Source organism: Ruditapes philippinarum, unplaced genomic scaffold, assembly GCF_026571515.1.
Source record: "Ruditapes philippinarum isolate M1 unplaced genomic scaffold, ASM2657151v2 ctg7396_1_1_1_1, whole genome shotgun sequence".
NCBI classification, from domain to species: domain Eukaryota; kingdom Metazoa; phylum Mollusca; class Bivalvia; order Venerida; family Veneridae; genus Ruditapes; species Ruditapes philippinarum.
Genome location: NW_026854092.1, coordinates 22,782 through 47,153, shown reverse-complemented (window position 1 = coordinate 47,153; position 24,372 = coordinate 22,782). Strand labels below are relative to the sequence as shown.

The window sequence follows — 24,372 nt, the reverse complement described above, 5'->3', positions numbered from 1 at the left end:
AAAAATCTTAATAATTCATATGCTCAGGATCAACAACATTTTCAATTTCCATTTTTAACATCAATTAAATACTCCTCAACAGAAAACTACACAAATACAAATACGACAATCTTTTTTGTGCTGATTTTGCATCAATCAAATTGATTCGAAGACATTTAGGTAGGTAAAGGACAAAGGGAAAACAGTCGTAAACAAAGTCATTAAAAATCAATTGAGTTTCTCCTTGCACTTTTGTAGTCTAAGAATAGAAAAGAATGTTTTACAAGGATAATTTACTACATCTACACTATTCATTATTTCTCAAGTGCAAACTTTGATTTTTGATTGCAATTTTGTACAAAAGCTCCTAATGACAAAAGTACATAAAGGTCTTACACATAGTTGGATATCATGTAAGATAACTTGAACGCATACCAAAATGATTTGTAGATGAGTAGTTTATGCTTAGCTCAATGACCTAAAACCAATACTGTTGTCACTCTCTTCAAAATTGCTATGTTCAATAATGTTTGTTGATCCCCCAAACATTGATGAACTGATGTAATATGATAAACAAGATCAACAAGGAATGGCGGCGTTCAAAACCTATATATTTTGAAAACAAATCTTTAATTAATTTGAGTATCGAGTGATATCTAAAAATTCGTTATATTATAACATGAAAAATATGTTTTATCATATATTTAATATGGCCATTTAAAGTATAAACCACTCTGTATTTGAAAGTGATGTTAAAGAAATGAGAATAATACATTTCACCTATAGTGTCGCATACATATTGTAATGAGATTCTATGACTAAATAAGATAAACGATCATTCAAACGAGATATACATGTATACATCAAAATACAGTGCCATAATTGAGAAAGAAAAGTAACTTTAACAGGGACACAGTGATTCAACAACATGTAATATATATCAATCTATATAGCTAATGAAATTAAAAAGGTAATGTTGCGATAAAGACTGTTTTACTACAAGATTAATATGAACACACCCTAATTCATCCTTTACTAATTACTTATTTCATAGTTCTGTATACATTGTACATAAAAAATGTCAGCTAGACGTTTGCTTGATAATGTTTTCAGTTGCTTAAGGAATTTTATCAAACTGAGTATTGAATTATAAAATATAATCTAAACAGATTTTCAAATTATAATACTTGTGGTATGGTCATAAGATTATATGGTCTTTACCACTTTAAGATTTTTCGGCAAATTACAATAAATAAACGCTTTAGCCTATAGTTATAAGATTACGTGTCAAGGATGGTCATTACCAGTGGATGGTTTTAGCAAATGATAATCAAATACAAATGATTAACATATATGCGGTATCGTATTGTACCTTAAGATTTCCTAAAAGGAATACAATTTCCCGTTTGTTCAAATCTTTAAACAATATTAAAAGCAGTCTCATTCGAAAAGCATCAGATTGTCATTTAAACATCTCTATATTCAAGCATGAGAGAATGAAACATTTATCTTGTTTGTTTTTTAGTCTCTCTTTATTGCGTCATACAAATTGTCTCTCTTTTCACGAGAAAAGTCATCCAGATCTGTATATTGTGTCTTGCTTGAGTCGTCTGTACCCAAAACTTGTCCTTGTATGTCCTGGTCGTTTGTTGTGTACGCTACATTGGCATAGTGTCTAGAGAAAGAAAGTAAAATATGCTCTAAAATACAATTTCTATAAACCATACTATGCACATGCCATAAACTTAACGTAGAGGTTCTGAGATACTTTAACGTCAATAGTAGATTCAATTTTAATCATAGATATATGGAACTATATAAACGGTTGTTTATATATAACGCCTTGGATTATATACCAAATAACCGTTTATACAGGCAATATAACATGTTAAGAATCTTCATAACGTTTTGTAATACTGCAAACATTCTTTATTAGAGAACAAATTAAAATTACTTTATATATCGACTGCTGTCGTTTATATTGATAATATTATCCTATGAAAAATGACGTTACAAACGTACAGTATTATTAAAATTGAAATTAAAGCATTATACTCATTGATGTCAGTTCTGTTTACATTGTAATCAACTATTTGTCAAGAGGCGGAAATTATTACGAAATGCAGATCTTTATCATGTACGATTTAAATTAAGGCAGTGTTTTTTAGAAGTAATGCGATTGTTTATTAATGAGGATATCGATACATTAACATCTATATAACTAACGTGTATACGTACTGTTGTTGAGTTGAGCCGATCACACTGTCTTTGTCTGAAATTACAATAAACCAAACTATCAGAAAGTTCATATTACGTGTTATTGTTTTTTTTGGCTGTAACACAAGATAAGAATACTATTTTTATATAATCTTACAATGTACAAGAAAAGGATAATTAACATGTTATCATTGTAAATATATTATAATGCATAAACTATTCCTTCCAAGCATGTTACTATTAATGTGTAATGTAAAAGATTATGAACATGTGCACCTGTCTTAGTAACTGTTGTTCTTCTATTCTTATTGATTGAGACATTTCGTTTCCATAAAATTGTAATTGATGCAGCATAAGTTGTTACAATTACAGTGAGGACTCCACAGACTATAGCAATTGCCACTATACTACCACAATTACTTCCTTCTTTGCTGACTTCCGAACAAATACTATGTAAATCTAAAAATTTAAAACAAAACGATTATTCAACTTAAGATAAAAGATAACATTGTTAACGAACTTTTAATGAATTTGAAAAAATCTGACATTTCTGAGAAAACAATGTATAAAAAGATAACTACAATATTTGTCTGTAATAAAGAAAAACAAAACATAACGTAGCATATTAAACATATTTCTAACAAAACTTTTCTAAATCTAAATAATTCATACACTTTTTCAAACAATTACCTTGTCTTACAAGGAAAATATATTGGTTATAAGAACCAATGCTGTTCTCGACAGACACACGGTCTGACATTGATTATTACCCAAAACAAAGAGTAAAGTTACTCTGAATATTACTCGTACCTTTTATATTGACACTAACAATAACATCAGCAGATTTGGAGTACGGGAAGCCGGTGTTTTCAGCTTTGCATTGGTAATCTCCTGTCATATACTTGTCGACTGATTCAATATATAATGTTTCATCGTTAGAATTTATTACTTCACCACTTGTAACATTAATCCATGTATAGGTGCAACCAGGATAACAATCTGCTGTACATTCTATTGACATTATCTCTCCTTCTGTTAAAACATATGGTGATGTTACGTTAACACTGACCAAATCTGGACCATCTGGTTTTATGAAATATTAAAGGAAAAACCATTTAGTTATTGTAAGTCTTAATTAATATTTCATATACAAGTATATAAAAATGATTAACAATTTATGGAAATATAAAGACATCTTTTTTGTTTTAAAAAAGCCATTAATCTTTTTTCCAGATATTTATACATCACAACAGCAACAGGTGTCAAGTGATTTGTGGCAGCCATAAAAAGTTGCCCCGTTTTTCACTTCAGTGTTGTTACATATTTTATTTGTCTGGTCTATCGAGATTATTGAGTCCAGAACCTTTAAGGGTTGAATATTTAGTAACGCTCAATTCGGTGCTACCGAAGGATGAAGAATGCTGCATGTTTTTAAATTATCCCTCATGTACAGATTCAATCAAACTGAGTCTGCAATTTTCATGTAATTTTGCTGTTTTTAATGCTTCCGAGGGATCATGTTTTCCAGATATTTACTCGCCAGTATGAGGACTGGTCTTTTCTAAGATGTTTAAAATAGTGTAATAAAAATAATCCCTAACACGGCAAAATGGAAACTGTTGCAGGCTTGGTTGGATTGACAAAGTAGTGTAAAAAAACTTACAATGCACGTCAAATGAGAATAGTTCACTGATGTTTGATGTGTATCCATCAGTGACATCTTCTGAAGCTGTACATGTAAACTGTTTATTTGCATCTTCCTTCAAAATGTTTGATACAGTTAGTTTATCCTTACTAGGTGTGTATGAATATTTCGTACTAGTCGGATTCTCTATATTGTTAACTCGCCATGAGTATTTCAAACTGAGGCTGTGATAGCTGGGTGTGGTAGTTGATGTGCTACTACATGTTAATATTGCACTTTCTCCTACAGATGGTGTTTTATTCACTGTCACCGTTGGCTTCTTAGGGATACCTGCAATTCATATAGTTTAAATAAAACAGTTTTCCAAAACTATTATTACAACCTCTGACAACTGTACCTGAGAATCTATTATTTGGCTCTGAGGTCTAAAGCGTTGTTACTTTTTGCTTATAAACCGGCGGGTGCTGGCGATTACGTATGCCAGCGAAGCCGGGATTTTTTCTGATATACACGTATTTGAAGTTTCTAGTTGTGAACTAAAATGTTCATAAGCTGAAAGACTTTGTACGTATTGCCTGGTTCCTTAAACCTGGTTAGGAAACCAAAAATGTTTGTAAATTGAAAATAAGTATTTCCGTCACCATAAGTGATGACTTGCAGAAGAGTGTGTGTATTATCTTTGAGTACATACTTACTTTTATACATAATAGTACACCTTCTGGCAACTTTGTCAGGAAATCGCTCATAGGCTGATTGTTGTCTCGTATCGTTACGAACTTGGCTTTTGATTAATAAGTTCTTTATTTAGTTTATTCAAAAAGGATTTTCGTGTTTTTTTTTCAGAGACAAATATAGAGAAACTGCATTGTGTATGAAAAGAAAATCTGCTAACTGCACTTTCATACACATTTGAAAAGTAAAAAGGTTTTGTCTAAATCACATCCAATTGTGTCATATTTCGAATTATCTGAGGTTAATAGATGTATTTCAGGGTTTTTTTATTTTGAGTTTTTAACGAACGATAGAAAGAAACATTTAAAAAATACCTTATATCTTACCCCTACCTAACATGTATAAACTGTTGCATTTTAAAGATGTCCCTGGACTTGTCAATATATAAAAGCCTGTATCATTTTCTTGGATATTAGGTAGTGTTACAACTACAGTGCCATCTGTATCACCAGTTATGTTGAGACCTGGTAATACATCAGTTGTAGGACTCCTGTCTGGATAGTATGTTATTCTAGCCTTAAAACTATTGTCAAAAAACCTGACGTCAAACTGTATAGGTGAATTCAGATTTGTAAGGTCAGCAGAGAATTGAAGAACAGCATCGGTGTTGACACGACTGAATACTTTCCTGATTGGTGATACACATGGCCATGCCTTGACTGAAACAATTAACAGTTATACAGAAAATACTGTCCTAAATTCAGTTATACATGTACTTAATTAATTTATTCATTTTATCACACATCCGTGCCGATTTTGCGACTCCGTAAATATGGTATTGCACGGACGTGCATATATTATGACGTGACGTCATTAGCGTTATACAAACATAATGTAAAGACGCGCTAAATATTAGCGTTAAACTATAACCGCGTCAAAGAAAAATGACTCTTATTTCACTTTAAACGGTATTTATTTTAGGTATGTGATAAATATAATATTAAATTCGTGTAAGTTAATTACTGAATTTATTGCACTCGTTGAATAAAGTAATATTATGCTCGCCAGAGGCTCGCATAATAGTTTTATTCAACATGTGCAATAAATTCAGTATTGAACTTACACTCATTCAATATCCTCTATGTAATACCAAAGAACATCAAAGATTTTAAAGATTCTGACCAAAAATGAAAAATTTCTACATGGCAACACCTACAACTTGTGTCCAAGTACAACTCATATGCAATCGAACTCTTTTAATATTATCAGGTTATGACAGGTTTATCAGCTAGTTTCGATTAGATGTGATATCCAGATTGTTAACAGTGTTTTTCTTTGATTGAATATGTGACATAGGTTACAATTCCAGTTAACCATTTATTTTCATCGACTAAGATGTTTTAAGACACACATTAAGACAAAGTTACTTAATGTATGCATAAATATACAATTCAAATCTAAGTCTTCTTCAATCTTTCTTTAGACAGCGGACGAACGGACGACAATTTATGTTCAATGGAGCTAAGTATACAAATAATGTATCAATTATCAACCAGAAGAAATTTTATTATTCAAGACACGAAACGAAACAACATTACTTTCCAAATTAAAATTGCAAACTTAAATAAAAAGGCTGATACTGAATTTTCAAATCTTGAAATTGTACGATTAGATATGGTCATTGTAAATATAAATAGTATCTCCAGTTATCAGAATTAGACAACATTTTGAAAATAATCTCTTTCTCAAAATATAGTATAGCTAAGTCAACAATGATATAGCATTCAAAATCCTCCAAAGTGAATAAAAGATTAAAATGTTGCAATATCGGTTTGAAAAATTTGCAGCTGTAGTCAACAAAGCTTATGTTGCTATATTCATAAATGGCAATAACTGTTTTATATCAAGAAGCTGACAAGTATCTGTTTGCAATTCAAGAATACAAACATTTTCGTATTTTTATGAAAATTGTATTTTTTTCTCAACGAAATTTCAATAAACTCTGCAATCACACAAGTTATCATCACTGTAGTACTTATCCGAGTGAAGTAATCAATGTAGATTTTATCTGTAGAAAGGTGACATGCTGCTCTGTCTATGAGATTAATAGTTTCGTCATTTAATAGACATGTTAACTGATCATTACTCATTTGATTAACACCAAAGAACAAACAAACCATTTTATTCGAACAATTATACAGTTATGCAGTTAAGGACTAACATAACAACAATGTTACTTTAAGATCGCCGAGCGTAACTACCAAACAAATGTACGACAAAAAATAATACTTTTCCATTGAATTATTAGCATAGTCAGATAAATGACAATGTTTTCGTTTTGACGGAATACTTTGCAAAATGTTTTGCTTGAGGTGTGGAATACCTGCAAAATGTGCATGTATAAACTTAAAAAAGACGTGTGGAAGATTATGAATGTTATTGTGGACCTTGCTGCATCCAATTATTATTTTGTATTAAGGTAGTACACCTCTAATGGGCACTATTCCAAACATAAATAAACTTATTATTTTCCAAAAGTACATCATCTATCTCATATGTTTACAAATTTTTAAGGAATTTCACCGCCCTGAAAAATTTTTTATGTTTCTTTGACACACCCCTTTTTCTTAAAACGTAAATTTTGCTTACCCACCCACCAAAGGTAAACCGAAAATAACTGATCTTGACTATACATGAAAATAGTCAAATTTGATATCAAAATGTAATGTAGACATTGGAGAATTACAACAAGAATTATAAATATAAAAGTTATTCTGAGAATTATTTTGAGAATTCAAAATTAGTGTTTTTCATTTTTAGATCAAACATAAAATTGTTTAAATTTAGCCCAAGTTGCTATGCAACAGACATAAAACTCGACAATTTTGCACAAAAATACTGTTGGGGCATCACTTTTGGATATTTAAATTTTATAAGTATACTATTCTTGTTTAAATATGGGAATGTTTTACCGTCTAGATATTTTGTAAGAACAATTTTCAATTTAAGTAGTGTCTAAATCTGAGGTCTATTTTTCTTAAAGAGTTTAAGTATTTTCACCACCAAATTGTAAGTTGTTCAATATTTTCAAATAAAATTATGTGGAAATTATTTAAAATTCAATAAAGTATGTTAATAAAAACTAAACGTATGGTATTCATGCATACATACACACATACATACATACATAGTGTAAAACACTTTCAACCAGCTATTATATTGAATCATGAACCAAAACGGAATATAACAATTTAACAATATTAAAATTAATCAGCTTGAATTGCACATGAATGAACAAAATATTTTTTGTTTGTAAAAATAGATTACCACTGAAATAATAAAGATGTTCATTTAAGATTTTTAATTTTCACTTTTTAAGTCTCTAAAATATGTTGAACAATATCTAAGTTTTTACCAAGTACATGTATTGGTTAAAGATTGAAATTTTGAATTTTTTTTTCAGGCATAACCAACACCAAAATACATGTTTGTAACTTTTTACTTTTCATGACTGTTCTAAACTTTCAGAATGTTAAAGCAGAATATAAATAAATCAACATGCACAAACTCATGCATTTCTGACAAAATATTATCTAATGGAAACTTTGTTTAATTTTTATGGCAAGTACAAAGCAAGTGAACTACAATTTGTCTGAAAAATTGATATTACATTGTATTAAAGATTTAAGGAAGAAATAATAAACAAGCTACATAGTCTTCTTTAAATATGTATATAAAACTTTATTTAATTTTACCCGTGAAATATGGTGCTATATCAAATATATTTCATATTTTTAAAAATAAATATGAAATATAAATATGAAAGTGGGCGGAGTCAAAACTCATTTTTTAAGTAACTATCTACCGCCGTTTTGTTTAAAAAATCTGATAAATACAAAACAACTTTTTGTTGAATTTTGTTTTGAAAACTATCTAGAATGATAACTAAGAAAATAAATCCGAATACCAATATCTTTAATTCAGTCATTAACGCAGTACAGACGTTTAAAGATTTGTTTACGTGATGTCACAATGTTGCACTAAATATCGTGTGCAAAACAAGACAATAATTATTTTACTGCGCGCTGTACAATTGCAGTTGCGTAACAAGCAAGGGGGATTGTAACCATTTTTCTTTGATAATGAAATTAAATTAAAAGGTTTTTTTTTTCGTTTTTCTTGAAATATTGTGTATATTTTCACTCAACATGATAAAATGCCACATATTTTCACGAGCCGGCAAGTTGGGCGCCATTGTAACTTCTTTGACGGATTGTGCCCAAAGGCGCAGCCTGTATAGACGAGAAGTGCTGACAAGTGAATTAAAATTAACCCGATTGGTTATTGAAGGATTTTTAGTAAATAAGTGAATTGGGTATTATTAAGTACAGATAACGTGTGGCGTTTAATAGACTTTTATCGTATCTTTACATATATCGAAGTGTTGTCAAAAGTATTTGAATTTCACTCAACTACCAATCACTACACTTAATTAGAGTTTGCTCAGAAAGCCAGTAAGTTTTGGCAAAAGTGCATCAAAGAGTGACTTAACTCCAGTGACTCTTGGTTGACCTTCACTGTTCTTGGCTGTGAAAGTGTCTCTCAAGACATCCTCACCAGCACGCTTATATATACTTGTTAAATGGCACAACCGCAACTCTGACCCAGCAATATTTTCTGCTTTAATTGGTAACCTGGGTATAACATAGGAGTTGAACTTCTGACCAGACTGTATGTTTACTGCAGCTATTTGTGTAATATGTGGCATGATACCACCACGAACTGAAACATAACAGTTTTGTGTACTAATTAATTTGTTTCTTCAAAACTACAAAAATTGTCAATTTTAAATCTATTAGGAAAAAAAGATAATAAAAAAACATTTGAGATAAAAAGAAATTTGCACAAAGTTAAAAAATATGCAATATGTTTAGACTGGTAAGTTAAAAAATATGCAATATGTTTAGACTGGCACTATAGCTAAATAATTTCATTTACATATCATTTTCTGTATGACCTTATTATTTTCAAGTAAACAAATTAATAATAAGGGTACTGTATGCTGGAACAGATTAAAAAGCAGGTAATTCGTGAATTCATTAGCTACTATAAAAAAGTGCTAAATGAAACTCGGCAATAAAAAAATACTTTACCAAAAAAATAATTTTGTGGAAAGTGGAACTAAATGGTTTCGAGACAAAATATTGAAGCACTTACTAAGGTCAGTAGTTTCTAGGTCAAGGGATATAGTTGTTGGTTGGCCAGACAGAAGTTTCACTGGCTGAGAGTTGCCATGAGGAATAGGATCTGGCAGCTTTTCCACATCAATATTTACTTCGTGACCAATTCCTATAAAATGTAAACATGTCTGTATTCCCAGACACAGACAACTCATTCCCGTCCTAGTTCGACATGGAAATCTTGAGGCTAGTTTGACTTTAGAATGTCTGTATTTCAGTGCTGCTGATGTTTTCATTGTAGAGCTTTGCTGCTTGGCAGGCGTTACAGGTGTTTTCATTGTAGAGCTTTGCTGCTTGGCAGGCGTTACAGTTGTTTTCATTGTAGAGCTTTGCTGCTTGGCAGGCGTTACAGTTGTTTTCATTGTAGAGCTTTGCTGCTTGGCAGGCGTTACACAGACACTTGGGGTTTGGAGCTCAAAACGCCTTTAAAATCCAAATAAAATGCATATTTGTCAATCCCAGCACATGTACTGATCATATATATCAAAAAAACTTAATATAAGCTGTTTTGAAAAAATTTCATATTTCAACATCTATAATAATACACAAGATAAAAATGTTCGCCGGAAAAAATCCGCACCCCTACCGTCATAATCACCATGTATTTTATTCCATTTCCAATATTATCACATAATCCTTTGGTCCATCGACACAGAAGATATAATTCTTCACGATGATGGTCAATTTTTAACTTTAACGGTAATATAAACAACGCAACAGCCGAAATAAACATCAATATTATCGCCGTTTTCCTTCAATGACATTATCTTTCGATAAATTCAAACGTGCCAGTCGGCTATGACCGAAGCCATCCGATTATGTGGCCCCAGCTTTGCCGTGTGCAAAATGCGCAGCGCTTTTAAGTGTAGGAACCACATAGAAAATATCAAATACGCAAATTAAATTCAACCACAACAAAAAATTATGACAACAATTACATGCTTTTTGGTTTCTTATCCTAGCTAATTTCTTTGTCATAAAATAATAAAAATGCAATACCGTTAGTTACGAAAGTGATCAAGGACGAAAAGAATATAAAGTGTACAAAATAATCAATCCCTTTCAGCGTATCAAATACATCGTATACAAATAATAGTTTACAGATAGGTTTACAGACACTTCACTCCCCAGACACTTCATCCTAGGCCCTTTTTTGCAGACAGTTCACCCCTCAGACAGTTCACCCCTCATTTTAAGAAATTTGATTGAGACACTTCACCCCTCATATTTTTTATTTTGTGTTTATCAATTATTAATGTAGAAAATGTTAAATACATTCAATAGCGATTGAGTATGTTTATTGTTTTAACCAGAGCAACAGATAAGGTGCGTATTTGCGTATTTACGCAATTAATTTTATAAAATACGCAATTGATTTTTAAAGAATGCGTATCAAAACCCATTAAAAAATACGCAATTGTCATAAAAACCCGTGCGTATTGTCAGTTTCATCACCGCAAAATGAATCCGGCGTAGAGTGTAGTTTTTGGACAAATTATATCGATATGCATCCTATCCTAATATGCCCGAATCAATGCTAACTAATCAACGGTCTCCGGTTTTCGACGGTCCCCGGTCTCAAAAGACCGACTAAGCCATATCAATAAAGCATGAGACCGTTGATTTGTCTACTCCGGTCGACGGTCTTTACAGACCGGCAGAGACTGTTGATTTTGCAGAGACCGTCAATAAGTAGGTCCCAGTTGTATCAATAGACGCTTTGAAAGCAATATGGCGTTGTACAAAAGGGAAAATGATTGAAACAAAACAGTCGTAAACGAGACAATTCCTTCTCCATTCATTTAGAAATCATGCGGGCTTAAAAGTCATTCTTGGTGGAGAAAGTGGAAATCATTGGTCAGTTATCCAGGAAACACTGCGAAAAAGACATGGATATACGGAAGTGTACGGAATTCCGTATATCATTGATATACGTGTAAGAATACGGGAAACCTGAAATACGGAGATGTACGGGATCGTATATTATATCAGTCCGTATATGACTAGTATACGAACTCCGTACACTCGTAATATACGGGAATTTTGATGTACGAAGTCCGTATTTTACTAATATACGGAATTTTTATGACAAGTCCGTATATTACTAAAATACGAAATTCCGTATTCGTGCAAATACGGATACTGTATATAGAAATAGCGAATGATAGCGTCAGTGCACAGAACGTGTAAGACATCCACCTGTAGCATGCAGAAGCGGTATTCTAGCTCAATACCGCTGTGTAATAGCGAATACTTGACAATTGCGATTGACGATTAGATAGTACGTTTTTGTATTTTGCATCTATGGTGAATCATGTTATTTTGTAATTTCTTTTTCATTATCATTATAATATTTTATGATGATGAGCCAAACATGAGAAAATGATAAATTTGAAATTGTGATGTTCAAAACATGAATTAATTATATATAAATCGTGAATCTGTGAAGCTGAAATCGTGAAAGTTAAAATAATTGTGAAATCACCAAGATAAATTCGGGATTGTCCACACAGCATTTAAATTTTACTTTAATATATCTCCTACAAAAAATAAGCTATACATAATATAATACATGTACTTGCATATGTAAATAAAAATCAACAATGATATCTCATTCATTCATTCATTCATTCATTCATTCATTCATTCATTCATTCATTCATTCATTCATTCATTCATTCATTCATTCATTCATTCATTCATTCATTCATTCATTCATCATTCATTCATTCATTCATTCATCCATCCATTATTCATTCACTGAATCAATCAATCAACCAATCATTCATTCATCTATTTATTCATTCATTTATTCATTCATCATTCATTCATTCATTCATTCATTCATTCATCCATCCATCCATCATTCATTCATTCATTCATTCACTCATTCACTCACTCACTGAATCAATCAATCAACCAATCATTCATTCATGTATTCATACATTCATTCATCACTCATTTATTCTTATATTTATTTTTTAATTTATTTATTTATTTATTTATTTATTTATTTATTTATTTACTTAATCTCTTTTTTCAGGAAACATAAAGATTTGCGTTTTTGTACACAAGTTTTGCATAAAAATCTTATGAAGTTCCGAATTCCCCAATTTTGATTCTTTCCGCGCGGTCTCATTTATGACATAATATTGTGTAATAGCCACGTGCTGTATTGCGATAATCGAAGCCAATACTGATAAAGCCGGATATTGATCCGGATATTGATCATAAACGCAGCAGGGTATAACGAGTGTCGCTTTTCTCTGATTACGTAAGTTAGCGCAATTGGTGTTGAATGTCTTAACGGTATTGTTTACTGTTTATTTCTAATATAATTCATGTACGAAATAAAGGAATTAAATTGTGATCTCATAATCGAGTCTCTATGTGATTTTGTTCCAGATATTATAAAGACTCGAACCTGACATGTTAAAATGAAACAGACATAGCTGCTGTATTCTTTCAAATGTTTTTGCAGCGTCGTGTTGTTGTTATCCTTTTATCTTGCGGAATTCGTCATTTAAACAAGACACAATTAAGATTTATCTTAAAGTAAATTTTGAAGTACCCTGCTGCCAGGTACAATTATATTTAAGTTAACAAGCTAGAATCAGATGGATGTCACTGGGGAGTATGGACATGCATTGTTGATAGATGATGTCAAATTATTCGAAATAGCATTTCTTGAAAAATATCATCCTCATCTCCCGAGTTTTCTCGTCTCCCATCAGCCGTGTTTCTGCATAAACGGTGACTTGAACAGGACAGGGGAACATGGCCGTGCTATGTAAATTAACATTTGTACCCTGGTTAAGATAAAATTATGAACAGTTTGAAACAGTTTTTGTATGAGTAAATTTCTGTTTAAAAAAAAACAATATATCGTAGTTTGTTTTAAAAAATCATGTTAAGAACATACTAAATTATATATTGATAGTAAAATCACTTTTTAAATTGGACTTTCGAATTTTTACCGATACTCAAAATATTCTTATACTGATAAAGTTTAATTTCAATTATGAAATCCGCAGATAATGTGAATGGATCTTTATATTTCATTTATGTGTATAAGTAAGTAAGGAAGGAAGGAAGGAAGGAAGGAAGGAAGGAAGGAAGGAAGGAAGGAAGGAAGGAAGGAAGGAAGTAAGTAAGTAAGTAAGTAAGTAAGTAAGTAAGTAAGTAAGTAAGTAAGTAAGTAAGTAAGTAAGTAATTTATTTTAATGACATGTGTAAACTTATTTTACAAATCTAATTTTACAACATATCAAATATACCCGGCCCAATGGGCCTATAAATCACCTCCAATAAACATAAAATATTTACATAAAGTCATAAGTGATTATATGAGCCCTGTCATGACAAAACCAACATAATGGGTTTGCGACTAGCATGGATCCAGACCAGCCTGCGCCTCCGCGCAGTCTGATCAGGATCCATGCTGTTCGCTGTCAGTTTCTCTACTTGTAATAGGGTTGGTAAGATCACAGCATGGATCCTGATCAGACTGCGCGGATGCGCAGGCTGGTCTGGATCCATGCTGGTCGCAAACCCATTATGTTGGTTTTGTCATGACGCGGCTCATTATAAACAAACTCATTTGTAAAAATCGTAGATATAACGTAATAGAAGTATTGTATATAATCATTGTGTAATAAATAGTTCATAAGATATGTGATTTATCCTATAACTGTATCTATAAATGCTTTGTCGTATTTCACAGTGTGAGAGAAATGTGCAGTCTGACCGAAACTTGAACCGGGGACTCCGATTGAGCTATTCGGCCGCTTACAAATCTTTTCCTGAACAGTGGCATAATCCCCTGCTTTATTAAAATTCACAGATTTACAGCAATATGCGAACTAAAACTCTTAAGCTATATGCAGCCATGGTGCTATCCGACCATTTTCTCCTCTTAATAGTGAACAGTTCTGAACCGTGACACATATGTCAATATTGTTCATGTACTAAAGTCAATAATAATTACAATTTTCAATGAGTATTTCATGTAATGTATATATCAATTATGATAACAGTTGCAGAATTACATGTGAATATGTATATATTATTTTGTAAGTTTTAAGATAATACATAATACATGTGAATATGTGAATGTTATTTTGTAAGTGCAAGATTGTTATTACTATACGTCAACATTCTTTGGCAGTGTGTAAATCATATCAGTCAAAATTGTGATACTGAAGAGTTTTTTTGTTTTTAAGAGAAATAACTTTGAGTGTAATGTACCTGATAAGAGACTTGTAAGTTAAATATTAATTTTGATATTATATGTGTACCTACGTGAAAAATTGGCAGGTAGTTTCTTTATCAATCAAATCGATCATCTCCAAACATTTGATGATTGTTGATATAATGTATATATGTTGAAGTCATACATACGTACTGAGCTTTCAACACACAAACATTAACTTAATTACAGTTGTCAAACTAAAATATATGATAAATTTTACTATTAATTATCAATCCTTTATTAAAGCAATTTAATATTTTAGAATTTTGGCAATTCGACTCAAAAAGAAAAGAAATATAAAAAATACATTCTCTTGATAAGTTATTTCTTATTATTATTAAAACACACATACATTTATTTAATTATGGTTGTCTAACTAAAATATATAATAAATTTTACTATTATTATTATTATTATTATTATTATTATTATTATTATTATTATTATTATTATTAAAAAATAAATAACTGATTAAAGGGAAAGACAAGGTTAGAATAAAAACTTGATTTCAGAAAAAGAATACTATAAATAATAAATCTGCAAATTTTCTGCCGCCAAATAATAATATTAAACGAATGATAACAAAATTTAAATCGCTAAATCACCGATTTCTACAAATCAGTAAGCGCGGCCATGTTTGTGTATTGGCCGTATAAAAACAGGTGCGCGTGATGTCATTTCCCCACATCTTTAGATTTATGATAATCTAGTTGAATCGTAGGGAAATATTAATATAATAAAGTATTGACCAGACAATTTAATTTTCACAGGAGGTGTAGAGGAGATTTTTTTATGGTTCAAAATACGTAACAATATCCAAAAAAATAAAAAAATAAAATAAAGAACAAAAAAAAATCAACGTCAACCGGACGCACCACCTCAGGCCAGTGATGCCCGTTACTCCAAACAATGCTATGTTCATTAAAGTCTCATCTTAATGTAATTAAACAATATTTCACAGATTTAATAAATATACATGTTATTATTTAACAAATTTTCACAATCAAATAATGCAATTAAATAAACAAACGCACCAACGAATAATTGGCTGTTAATTATTGAACGGCGATAATTATCATTATTATAAAAATCCTACTAAAACGTGTTCTAAATAGTACATGTAATTAACTTTTAGCAATTAAATGTAAATACGTTATAGCTCATATTGTCATGTTATTCATGAACTGAGTATGAAATAAACTTGTAAACTTGTAATTAACTTTTAGCAATTTGATTCTGACTTTCAAATTAAAAGGTGTGAACATATGTTATAATTGATGTACACATTTCAAAAATATAAGCAACTCTTTTAAAAAGTAAATTTTAAACATGTCTGTCAACGTATGATGCTGCGCATCGTAATCGTAGCCTAATATTAACTGCAGGCAAAACACTTTTATTGGCTGCTCAAAAATCTAATTTGCATAATTTATTCACACAATTGCTGTTCTTACTACTTATGTCTAATACTGTGCATTGTCCATTTTAATTGTTCCTAATTTGCACCAAATGTTCCTGTCACACTGTGTACTGACGATTTTTATTGCCCCTTGTATGCCTCTGTGCCGGCAGACCTTTTGATCATGCACAATGTTGCCCTGATTGGTTAATATCCCTTGTCAAATATTCTGATGACGAAATAGACATCTATTTTTTTTCATCAGTGAACTGAATGACCTTAGGGGAAATTTAGTTTCACACCTGTCAAATTATACTGTAAATTACAGCATGTCATAAAATAGCAACACATTTTTTTCAGTTACCAATAATCATTTTAAACATTAAGTAGATTTATGATTTTTTGTTTTACTGGATTAAATTTACGGTAGAAGAAATGCGTATCTGTGTGGGAAAGGGATTGGGTAAGTAGATAACGTGGAAAAAAGCTATAGGGAACTGGATAAACCCGAGAATATGCTTAATTACAGGGGAATGGGCAACCTGTTGCTGTTGGTACCAGTTTTGACTGGGTGCAATAACCTAACGGACAGTTTTGTTTTCATACGATATTCTCATTTTTAGCGTCAATGGCGGAAAATCGCGTCCTTAAAGATCTCTGCATATTGGATTTAGTTAATATTTTACGCTAAAAAAAAGATATATGACCGGCGATGTACCCTATTCGGACAGCTTGTCTAGCGAAAATTAAGTACAAAATAAAAGGATATATCGTCAATTTGAAGAAGTTTCTCATAGTACCCAAATTAAATTGATGGTTTATCTTTGAAAATTAAGCAATCATCGCTTAAATCATGTGGTGGTATCATCAGCAAGCTTGAAAATCGGACAAATGATAATTAATGTCGCGGCGTCTTCAATTAATTAATTAAAACAATTCAGTTCCATATGATGTTTTCATAAATAATATATAATGTACGCAATAAGATTAATAAGTTCTTCATCAAGATATATTTCAGTTGTACTAGCGTGTACACCTATACCGGAAGTGGGTGTAACACGTCACAATCTCGGTCTCGTCTGTCTCGCGAGAATGACAGAACGCCAAAATGGCGGCGCCCATGAACTTATTTCTCAAGTAAAAAATAGTGTCTTAAAACACGAATTTCTCACTAATAGGGTTGATGTCAACAGAAAAACTGTCATGGTACCTCTTTTTAAATGATGAATATTTATATTAGACATACATCAATCCATCCATTCCTATTCCTTTAAGCATTAGAATTAAAGTTTTGCCTATGAAAAAGTATCAATGCTTATGTTATACATGTATGAAAAGCGTTTATGGATACATGATATTTCCTATTTAATATTTATTAAATTTAAATTTATTTTGACTTAATATGCTGGTTTCTTCCGGATTATCAAGGACCTTAATATAAATCCGTGGCATTATTAATGCTAAATGCTTTATTGTACAAACGGTATCTAGGCATATCACGCGTTTTCAAAACAGCCAATGAGTTTAAAGCGTTGGTTTTGTATCACGTGAATCCTATCAACCAATCAGAAATAGCGCGGGCGAAATGAAAAAAGAAAAAAAAAACGCAATTGGAAATGGATGGTTAATAAAATTCAGAATATTGCAAAACAAGGTAGGTTAAAAGTTATTTTTTTATCGTTGTAATATCAATATGCGATCAATAAAATAGTTGCATTTTGTGAACAACAGCTTAATTCAGGGTAAAACTGATTTGTTTTTAGAAAACTTTAACACTTTATAATCTGTTTCGCTATTCAATATGGCCGCCGGATTAGATAATTAAAGCAGGATTATATCCCCAAATTTAGACTCTGAGGTTACGAGTTTGATTTTGATTTCTAAACTGTATCTTGTTTAATAAATAATTTGTTTGAAAATGCAAAAACCAAAAAAAGAAAAGGTTATTTCTAAAATACGTTAATCATAACTTCCCTTTAGGGTAAAAAAGACACCACGTTAAAAATTACGACATTTAAACATCGAAGATGTCAAGGTATTACAGCCCCTGGACATGGTAGTACAAAAGGATTAATCAGTGTGTGTGACACGACCTATGTATGCTTGATTGGTCAACTGATTGGACTTTATAATAATCTTGAGCGATCTCAATTATCACTTAAAATCAGGGGTGCGAGTCAATGCGCAATCAAGCAAGCTAAAAAGACACACTCAGATTCTATTTGTTTTAATAGTACTTTATGAAATAGATAGCCGAAAAATAGGTTATTTTTTTATCTATTCAATCAGGGTCTTTCAAAAAGACCTGATTCAAAATAATAACAACAATTATGAGATTTAACAGATTAACATATTTTAAAAGAAAATTGCTTAGTACTTCTAAAAAATATGTTTATAAATTTTTAGATAAAGTCGTCTTTCTCAGTCTTGAGTATTCAACGAGCAGAATACTTGTTTTATATCACAGTTTTTATTTTTATACAAATCCCCATTATTTGATGCAAATATAAGTCACTTTAAAGACTCCGCTCTTTTCATTTTTATTCACTTTTTTTTTTAAGTTTCTGTACACATGTTTCTATATATTTCTTATTTATATTAACTATATATAAATTAATACAAATCTGAAACAAAAATAGCAAACAAATATTTCTTTTTTCATTTATATCATCATACATTTAGATGAATAAAAAAAGAAAATATTTGTCAGAATTTTTTATTTACATTAATACAAAGAATGACAGATAAATACCCTTGATGTCAAAAGATATGCTTATATTTACATTGATACGAAGCTTAGTGTCGGTGTAAGAATTTTAAAACTCGTGCATATAAAATATAGCAACGAACCAGAAGTTTTAAAACGGTTTTGTTTGTATTGTTTTAGCATAATTAGTAATTAGCAAGATCGAGTTTACTCGCAATTCAGGACAGACAACTCTTTTTTCATTCGATATTCTTGGTTATCTACGTTGTTCAGGATAGCACATATTTTAAATTGTATATACATGAACTGAGTTTTCAACATTTATATTGGATTTTTTATTGGACACATAATTAAAATTTAAATATTTGTTTCTTATTATAATCAAAACATTTTATTTAGTTTTTAAGATAAACATTACGCATAAGGTGATATCGCATGGGTCAGTCACAAACACGCGCCTGTTTGAGGAAACAGTTATTTAATATTTTGTTATACATAAATTAACTGTATAGAGCCTTTGTACATCACAATTTTTTTCGACATTCCACTTTTTGACTTATATTTCAATAAAGCGATATGGTAACACACGCACGCACGAACACACAAACATACATAACTACACATGCACATAAAAGTGAACACGTTCCTACAGTATTAACACTCGCACATGTGATCACTTATGAAATATTTTCAATGTGCTCTTTATCAGTTTATGATGAAGTTATATTATGATTTTTTCAGGACAGTGTACAGCGTGTTTAAATCTTCCAGAAATGCAGCTGTGCCCTCTTAACAGCAATTATAGATGAAGCAAAGTATGGTAGCAAGTAATATAGATGTAAGTTAACGTATATAAATTGTTGTATTTTGTGAATAAAATAAGACAATTAGACGGACGTACTGTCTGTAAAGAAGAGTTACACAGACTCATATATTCCCATCCGTACTGACATCATGTATTTTAATCTTTCTCAAGGAAAAGTCAAATTTCCTTAATTACACGCATTTATTTTGACATGAATAAATGTGGTTAGTTATAAATACATTGGTTCTCTTTTATATCTTGTTGGCGGAATGATGTCATAAAATGATGTCAATTAAGGCATATAAGCATTTTGCTGCGCATTTGAAAATGCTAAAACATCCTTGCTTTTAATATGCAAAAATCAAATATATAAAATATATACAACTCCAACACACACAATTGTTTGATATCGATGCGCTGTGCATGCGACTTTATTATATTAAATTAGTTTTCTTTTCTTAAACATATTACTGTATCAAAAAATATGTATTTCTTCACAGTTTAATCACTTTTATATATGTTAATGATAGTAATTTTTTTATTTACTACGTGCGTAAGCGATAAGTACGCCGCTTTGATAATGTGAGAGTGACTTAACATTTTCTTTTGTGCATGTACACTAAAGTTAACAACCTTTGTCTGACTAGGTAAAACAGGGTTTTCAGAAGCGAATATAATGTAAGATAAGAAACAGAATTTGAAATGTCTTGATGGCAAAGTTAGTAAAGTCATTCGAATGTCATACACATTAAATTTTATCACGAGTTCGAGCCTCACAAGTTGTCTCACTTTTTTTTGCGTTTTTCTTACCATATATTTTTTTAAATTTTACATTAGAAAAATGAATTGGAATAGAAAGGTAGTTTTGTTATGATATTTAATAATTTAGATATACATGCACGGATGATAGTGATTTTTATCCTGTATAGTGTGTAGTATGTAGCAGTCATAGTACTTTTGCAGTGCAGAAGTATTTCGTGCAAACGTAACTATAGTTGAAACAGTCTGTGTACAGTATCATGCATTCCGTATAAATTTGCACCAACTTGCTAAATAGGGCTAAATACAGCTACATTTAAAACAAAATGAGAAGTTAATAGAAAATAGCACAGCATTTATAATCTTTGCAATAAATAATACAAAACTTTTTTACTTGATTGATAATTATAAAGCAATACTTTTGGGGAAAAGGTGCAATTCGAGCCTAGCTGTATTGCATTGATATTTACCACAACTTTACCTACTGCATTACGCTGAGAGTTGGTAAATTTGTTGATAATTTAATTTATATAGCTAGCCTGTTTGAAGATAATAAACACAATATGATAGCTGTTTTAAACCTGGATGTTGGACTTAACCACCTCGTCAATTAATTATTATACTAAACGCACAGTACTTGTGCGCACGTGAAACATATCATGATATGGCGTTGATACGTAAATGTTTCACGTGCGCACGTAATACTGTCGCATTCGCATGTATTAAACTAAAATATTTCCTATGTTATTTTATGCAATTGTCACATATGATACGTATATTTTCTGAATTTGATTTCATACAATCAGATTAATGCTATAGGCAAGGGAGGATATTTTGATTTATAATTTTTGTGAGAATTATCACTTTATTTTTAGTGATGGCACACTGTAAGAGATTCTATTGTCAACTTACCTAGTTAAACAGTCTTAACAATAAAAAAATATTAATATACACTATTGTATATTAAAGGTATTCATTCGTTGCTGTGAAGTTGTGATGAGATAGTTTTTGAAACAATTAATACTGAAACAAACAATAATCCAAATTTGTTAAGATTTAAGTTTTTATATAAATGAGAAGTATAGCTGGGTATCCCGCCTTTTACTTAACTGGATATCATTGTGCAAACACGGATCTACATCTGAGTAGCAAATATCTGTACATTTTAAACCATTTTTTTCAAACGAACTGACTCCTACTAACGATACTAATATACATAGTAAAACGATCAAAAAGATTATGTCAGCACTTTTTCCCAATGCAATGTTATTTTGTTTACATATATTTTTAATCAATAAAATACTCTTTACATAGAACAAAGATACCATTATAATTTATATTACAAGTGTGAAATAATATATTCGTAAAAGTTTCATAACAAAAACATATAACTTATCATCCGTCAAAGATTAATCATTTCATTTAAATCCTGTGTTAATGGTTGCTTATAAATGACATCTTTATTCGAATGATATAAGATAATTTTGAAATTTGCGTAAGAAAAAAAATTGTATATATGTATACGCTTAAAAAAATGCTTGTGTATAGACTTTTTGAAAGTTGTGATAACTATTTCATGACACTATTTAAACAGGATTTTAAACTCTCTTTTTTCAGATACACACGAGTATACACACATGCCGAAGAAGAATGTAATATCTGGAGAAAACATTTCCTACGTCACGAAATAGACACCGTCACACTGGCCTATAGATGATTGATATATTTAAGTGCTCTTAAGAACAGTGTTTGAATGACGAATTTCTGAAAATACGGATTTTTAATTTTAATGCTTATTATTAAAACTTTCTGTAATTATCCATTTGTGCCATGGACTCATTTCCCTAAAATAACATGTGAATGTTAACACGAGCAAATGATATGAATATCTTTAAAATGTTTTATGGGTGTAATATAAGTGGCTCATATGAATCATTGTTAAGATAAATCGAAAAGAACTTCAATTTAGCATAGTTTGTTCTAGATTTAAACAACATGCAATTCATAAAGGTTACGGCTTGAAAATATCGAAAAATGTACATGTATAATTCGATCTCTAAAGAAAATATCGCGGTGCGGATGTTCTACACCGTGATACGTATTTCATGACTCTGTATTGCAACATACTGGTATATCGCCGTTCCGTTGCAACGCTACATTAATGTGTCCCTCTGGAATAAGTATGACTATTGTAGCGAAGACATGTTTATTTGGTTATATATATGTATACATATTGAATATATGTTTATGAAATAATAAATATTTAATAGTGACTCGATTTGGTTTTTACTTTATTATTTGAAATACTCCAATTGTGAAGATAAAGTTCTTAAGCATATGACTTTACAGTTCCAATTCACAATGTGTAATCAAACATGTTCTATTGTACAAGCCTGCATTTCGGTCATGTATACGTGTTACTTATATGTAAATGCATGCTTTTGATAGTATCTGTACCTTCTTTTATCTCGATAATACAGTTCTGTATACCCTGTGTACAACTAAAAATGCAATTCCGTATATCCCCTGTATATATTGAAAATACGATTCGTATATCTTCTGTATATGTAGAAAATACGATTCCGTATATCATCTGTATATGTGGAAAATACGATTCCGTATATTATCTGTATATGTGGAAAATACGAGTCCGTATATCATCTGTATATGTAGAATATACGGTTCCGTATATCCTCTGTATACGTAGAAAATACGAATCCGTATATCCTCTGTATATGTAGAAAATACGGTCTCGTATATCCTTGGTATATTTATAGTATACTAGGGATAACAACCTTGATAAAGTCCGTATACGGGATTTTATTCTCCGTATACTTCAAACATACGAACAAATATACGTACATGTATATGGTGCAAATACGGAATTCCGTATATGCCTGATGCATATACGGACTTCCCGTATACTCGGTGTTCCCTATACGGACTCGTATACTTGGTCCGTATATTCGACAAATACATCCCGTACACGCCCGTATATGTCAAAAATACGGGACCGTATATTCCCGTATATCAGTATATTTTTCGCAGTGAAAGCCAGTTACTTTTTTAATAGGTTGACTGACCGCGGATAAATATCATAATAATGTATAACAATTGATGTTAACACATACCAAACAAACAAATCCATTTCTTAATTTCGTTTTCGAAAAAATCATTCAACTAGAGAGCAATCTTTACCATTGGTCATTTTAATAGTGGTCTTAATATTTTATTTATCATCAATTTGGATTGAATTATTTGCATGCTATAATACGACTTTAATAATATGGCTTTTCATGTAGAAACTAATCATGATGTTATGACACTTACGTTTGAGGAGTAAGTATATTTGCTGTTGGACACTATTCCCCACAAATTAAGACTTAATAACCGAATTGTTTATATAGTATTGTTTGTCATGCATTACTTATAGAAGTAAAATGTATGTTGATTGTTATTTATATAGTTGTTACGCGTCAAAATCAGTAAAAATGAGTTAAATCACTAAACTGCATGAAGTAAATATAAAATTTGTTGTTTTTTATTTGTTTTTTTTTTTTGCATCAGGCGTTCACTCGGTGAAATATATTTCGATTCTTACATGCAAAACAAACAAATATCCTCTATATATAAGCCCCCATTTAATCGATTTTTAACTGACAATTTTTTTTTCTGTCAACAATAACATTTTGACGCAC

At 30.8% G+C, this 24,372-nt stretch overlaps 2 protein-coding genes and 1 long non-coding RNA gene across 4 annotated transcripts in view; 1 reads left to right on the top strand and 2 right to left on the bottom strand.

The window, feature by feature from the left end:
- Nucleotides 1-1,122: 1,122 nt before the first annotated feature.
- The window catches only part of LOC132738895 (carcinoembryonic antigen-related cell adhesion molecule 6-like), a 45,417-nt gene continuing 22,167 nt past the window's right edge, over nt 1,123-24,372 (bottom strand). The window contains exons 2-7 of the mRNA XM_060726504.1: nt 4,900-5,232; nt 3,860-4,171; nt 3,007-3,279; nt 2,473-2,655; nt 2,218-2,251; nt 1,123-1,654 (exon numbers count right to left, since the gene is read on the bottom strand). Coding sequence (XP_060582487.1) covers nt 1,501-1,654; nt 2,218-2,251; nt 2,473-2,655; nt 3,007-3,279; nt 3,860-4,171; nt 4,900-5,232 — 1,289 coding nt within the window. The 3' untranslated portion in view covers nt 1,123-1,500. The remainder of the gene's footprint in view (nt 1,655-2,217; nt 2,252-2,472; nt 2,656-3,006; nt 3,280-3,859; nt 4,172-4,899; nt 5,233-24,372) is intronic.
- Nucleotides 7,759-10,627, bottom strand: LOC132738893 (uncharacterized). The gene is made up of 2 exons (XM_060726503.1): nt 9,731-10,627; nt 7,759-9,295 (listed from the first exon to the last, which is right to left on the bottom strand). The coding sequence occupies exons 1-2, from the start codon at nt 10,113-10,115 to the stop codon at nt 9,006-9,008; spliced, it is 675 nt and encodes a 224-aa protein (XP_060582486.1). The 5' UTR covers nt 10,116-10,627; the 3' UTR covers nt 7,759-9,005.
- LOC132738894 (uncharacterized) lies at nt 17,681-22,952 on the top strand. Of its 2 annotated transcripts, XR_009626932.1 has the most exons (3): nt 17,681-18,057; nt 19,852-19,948; nt 22,292-22,952. It is a non-coding gene; the product is annotated as an uncharacterized LOC132738894 (long non-coding RNA). The 2 variants fall into 2 exon arrangements; XR_009626931.1 differs by lacking the exon at nt 17,681-18,057 and having other exon boundaries at nt 19,427-19,948.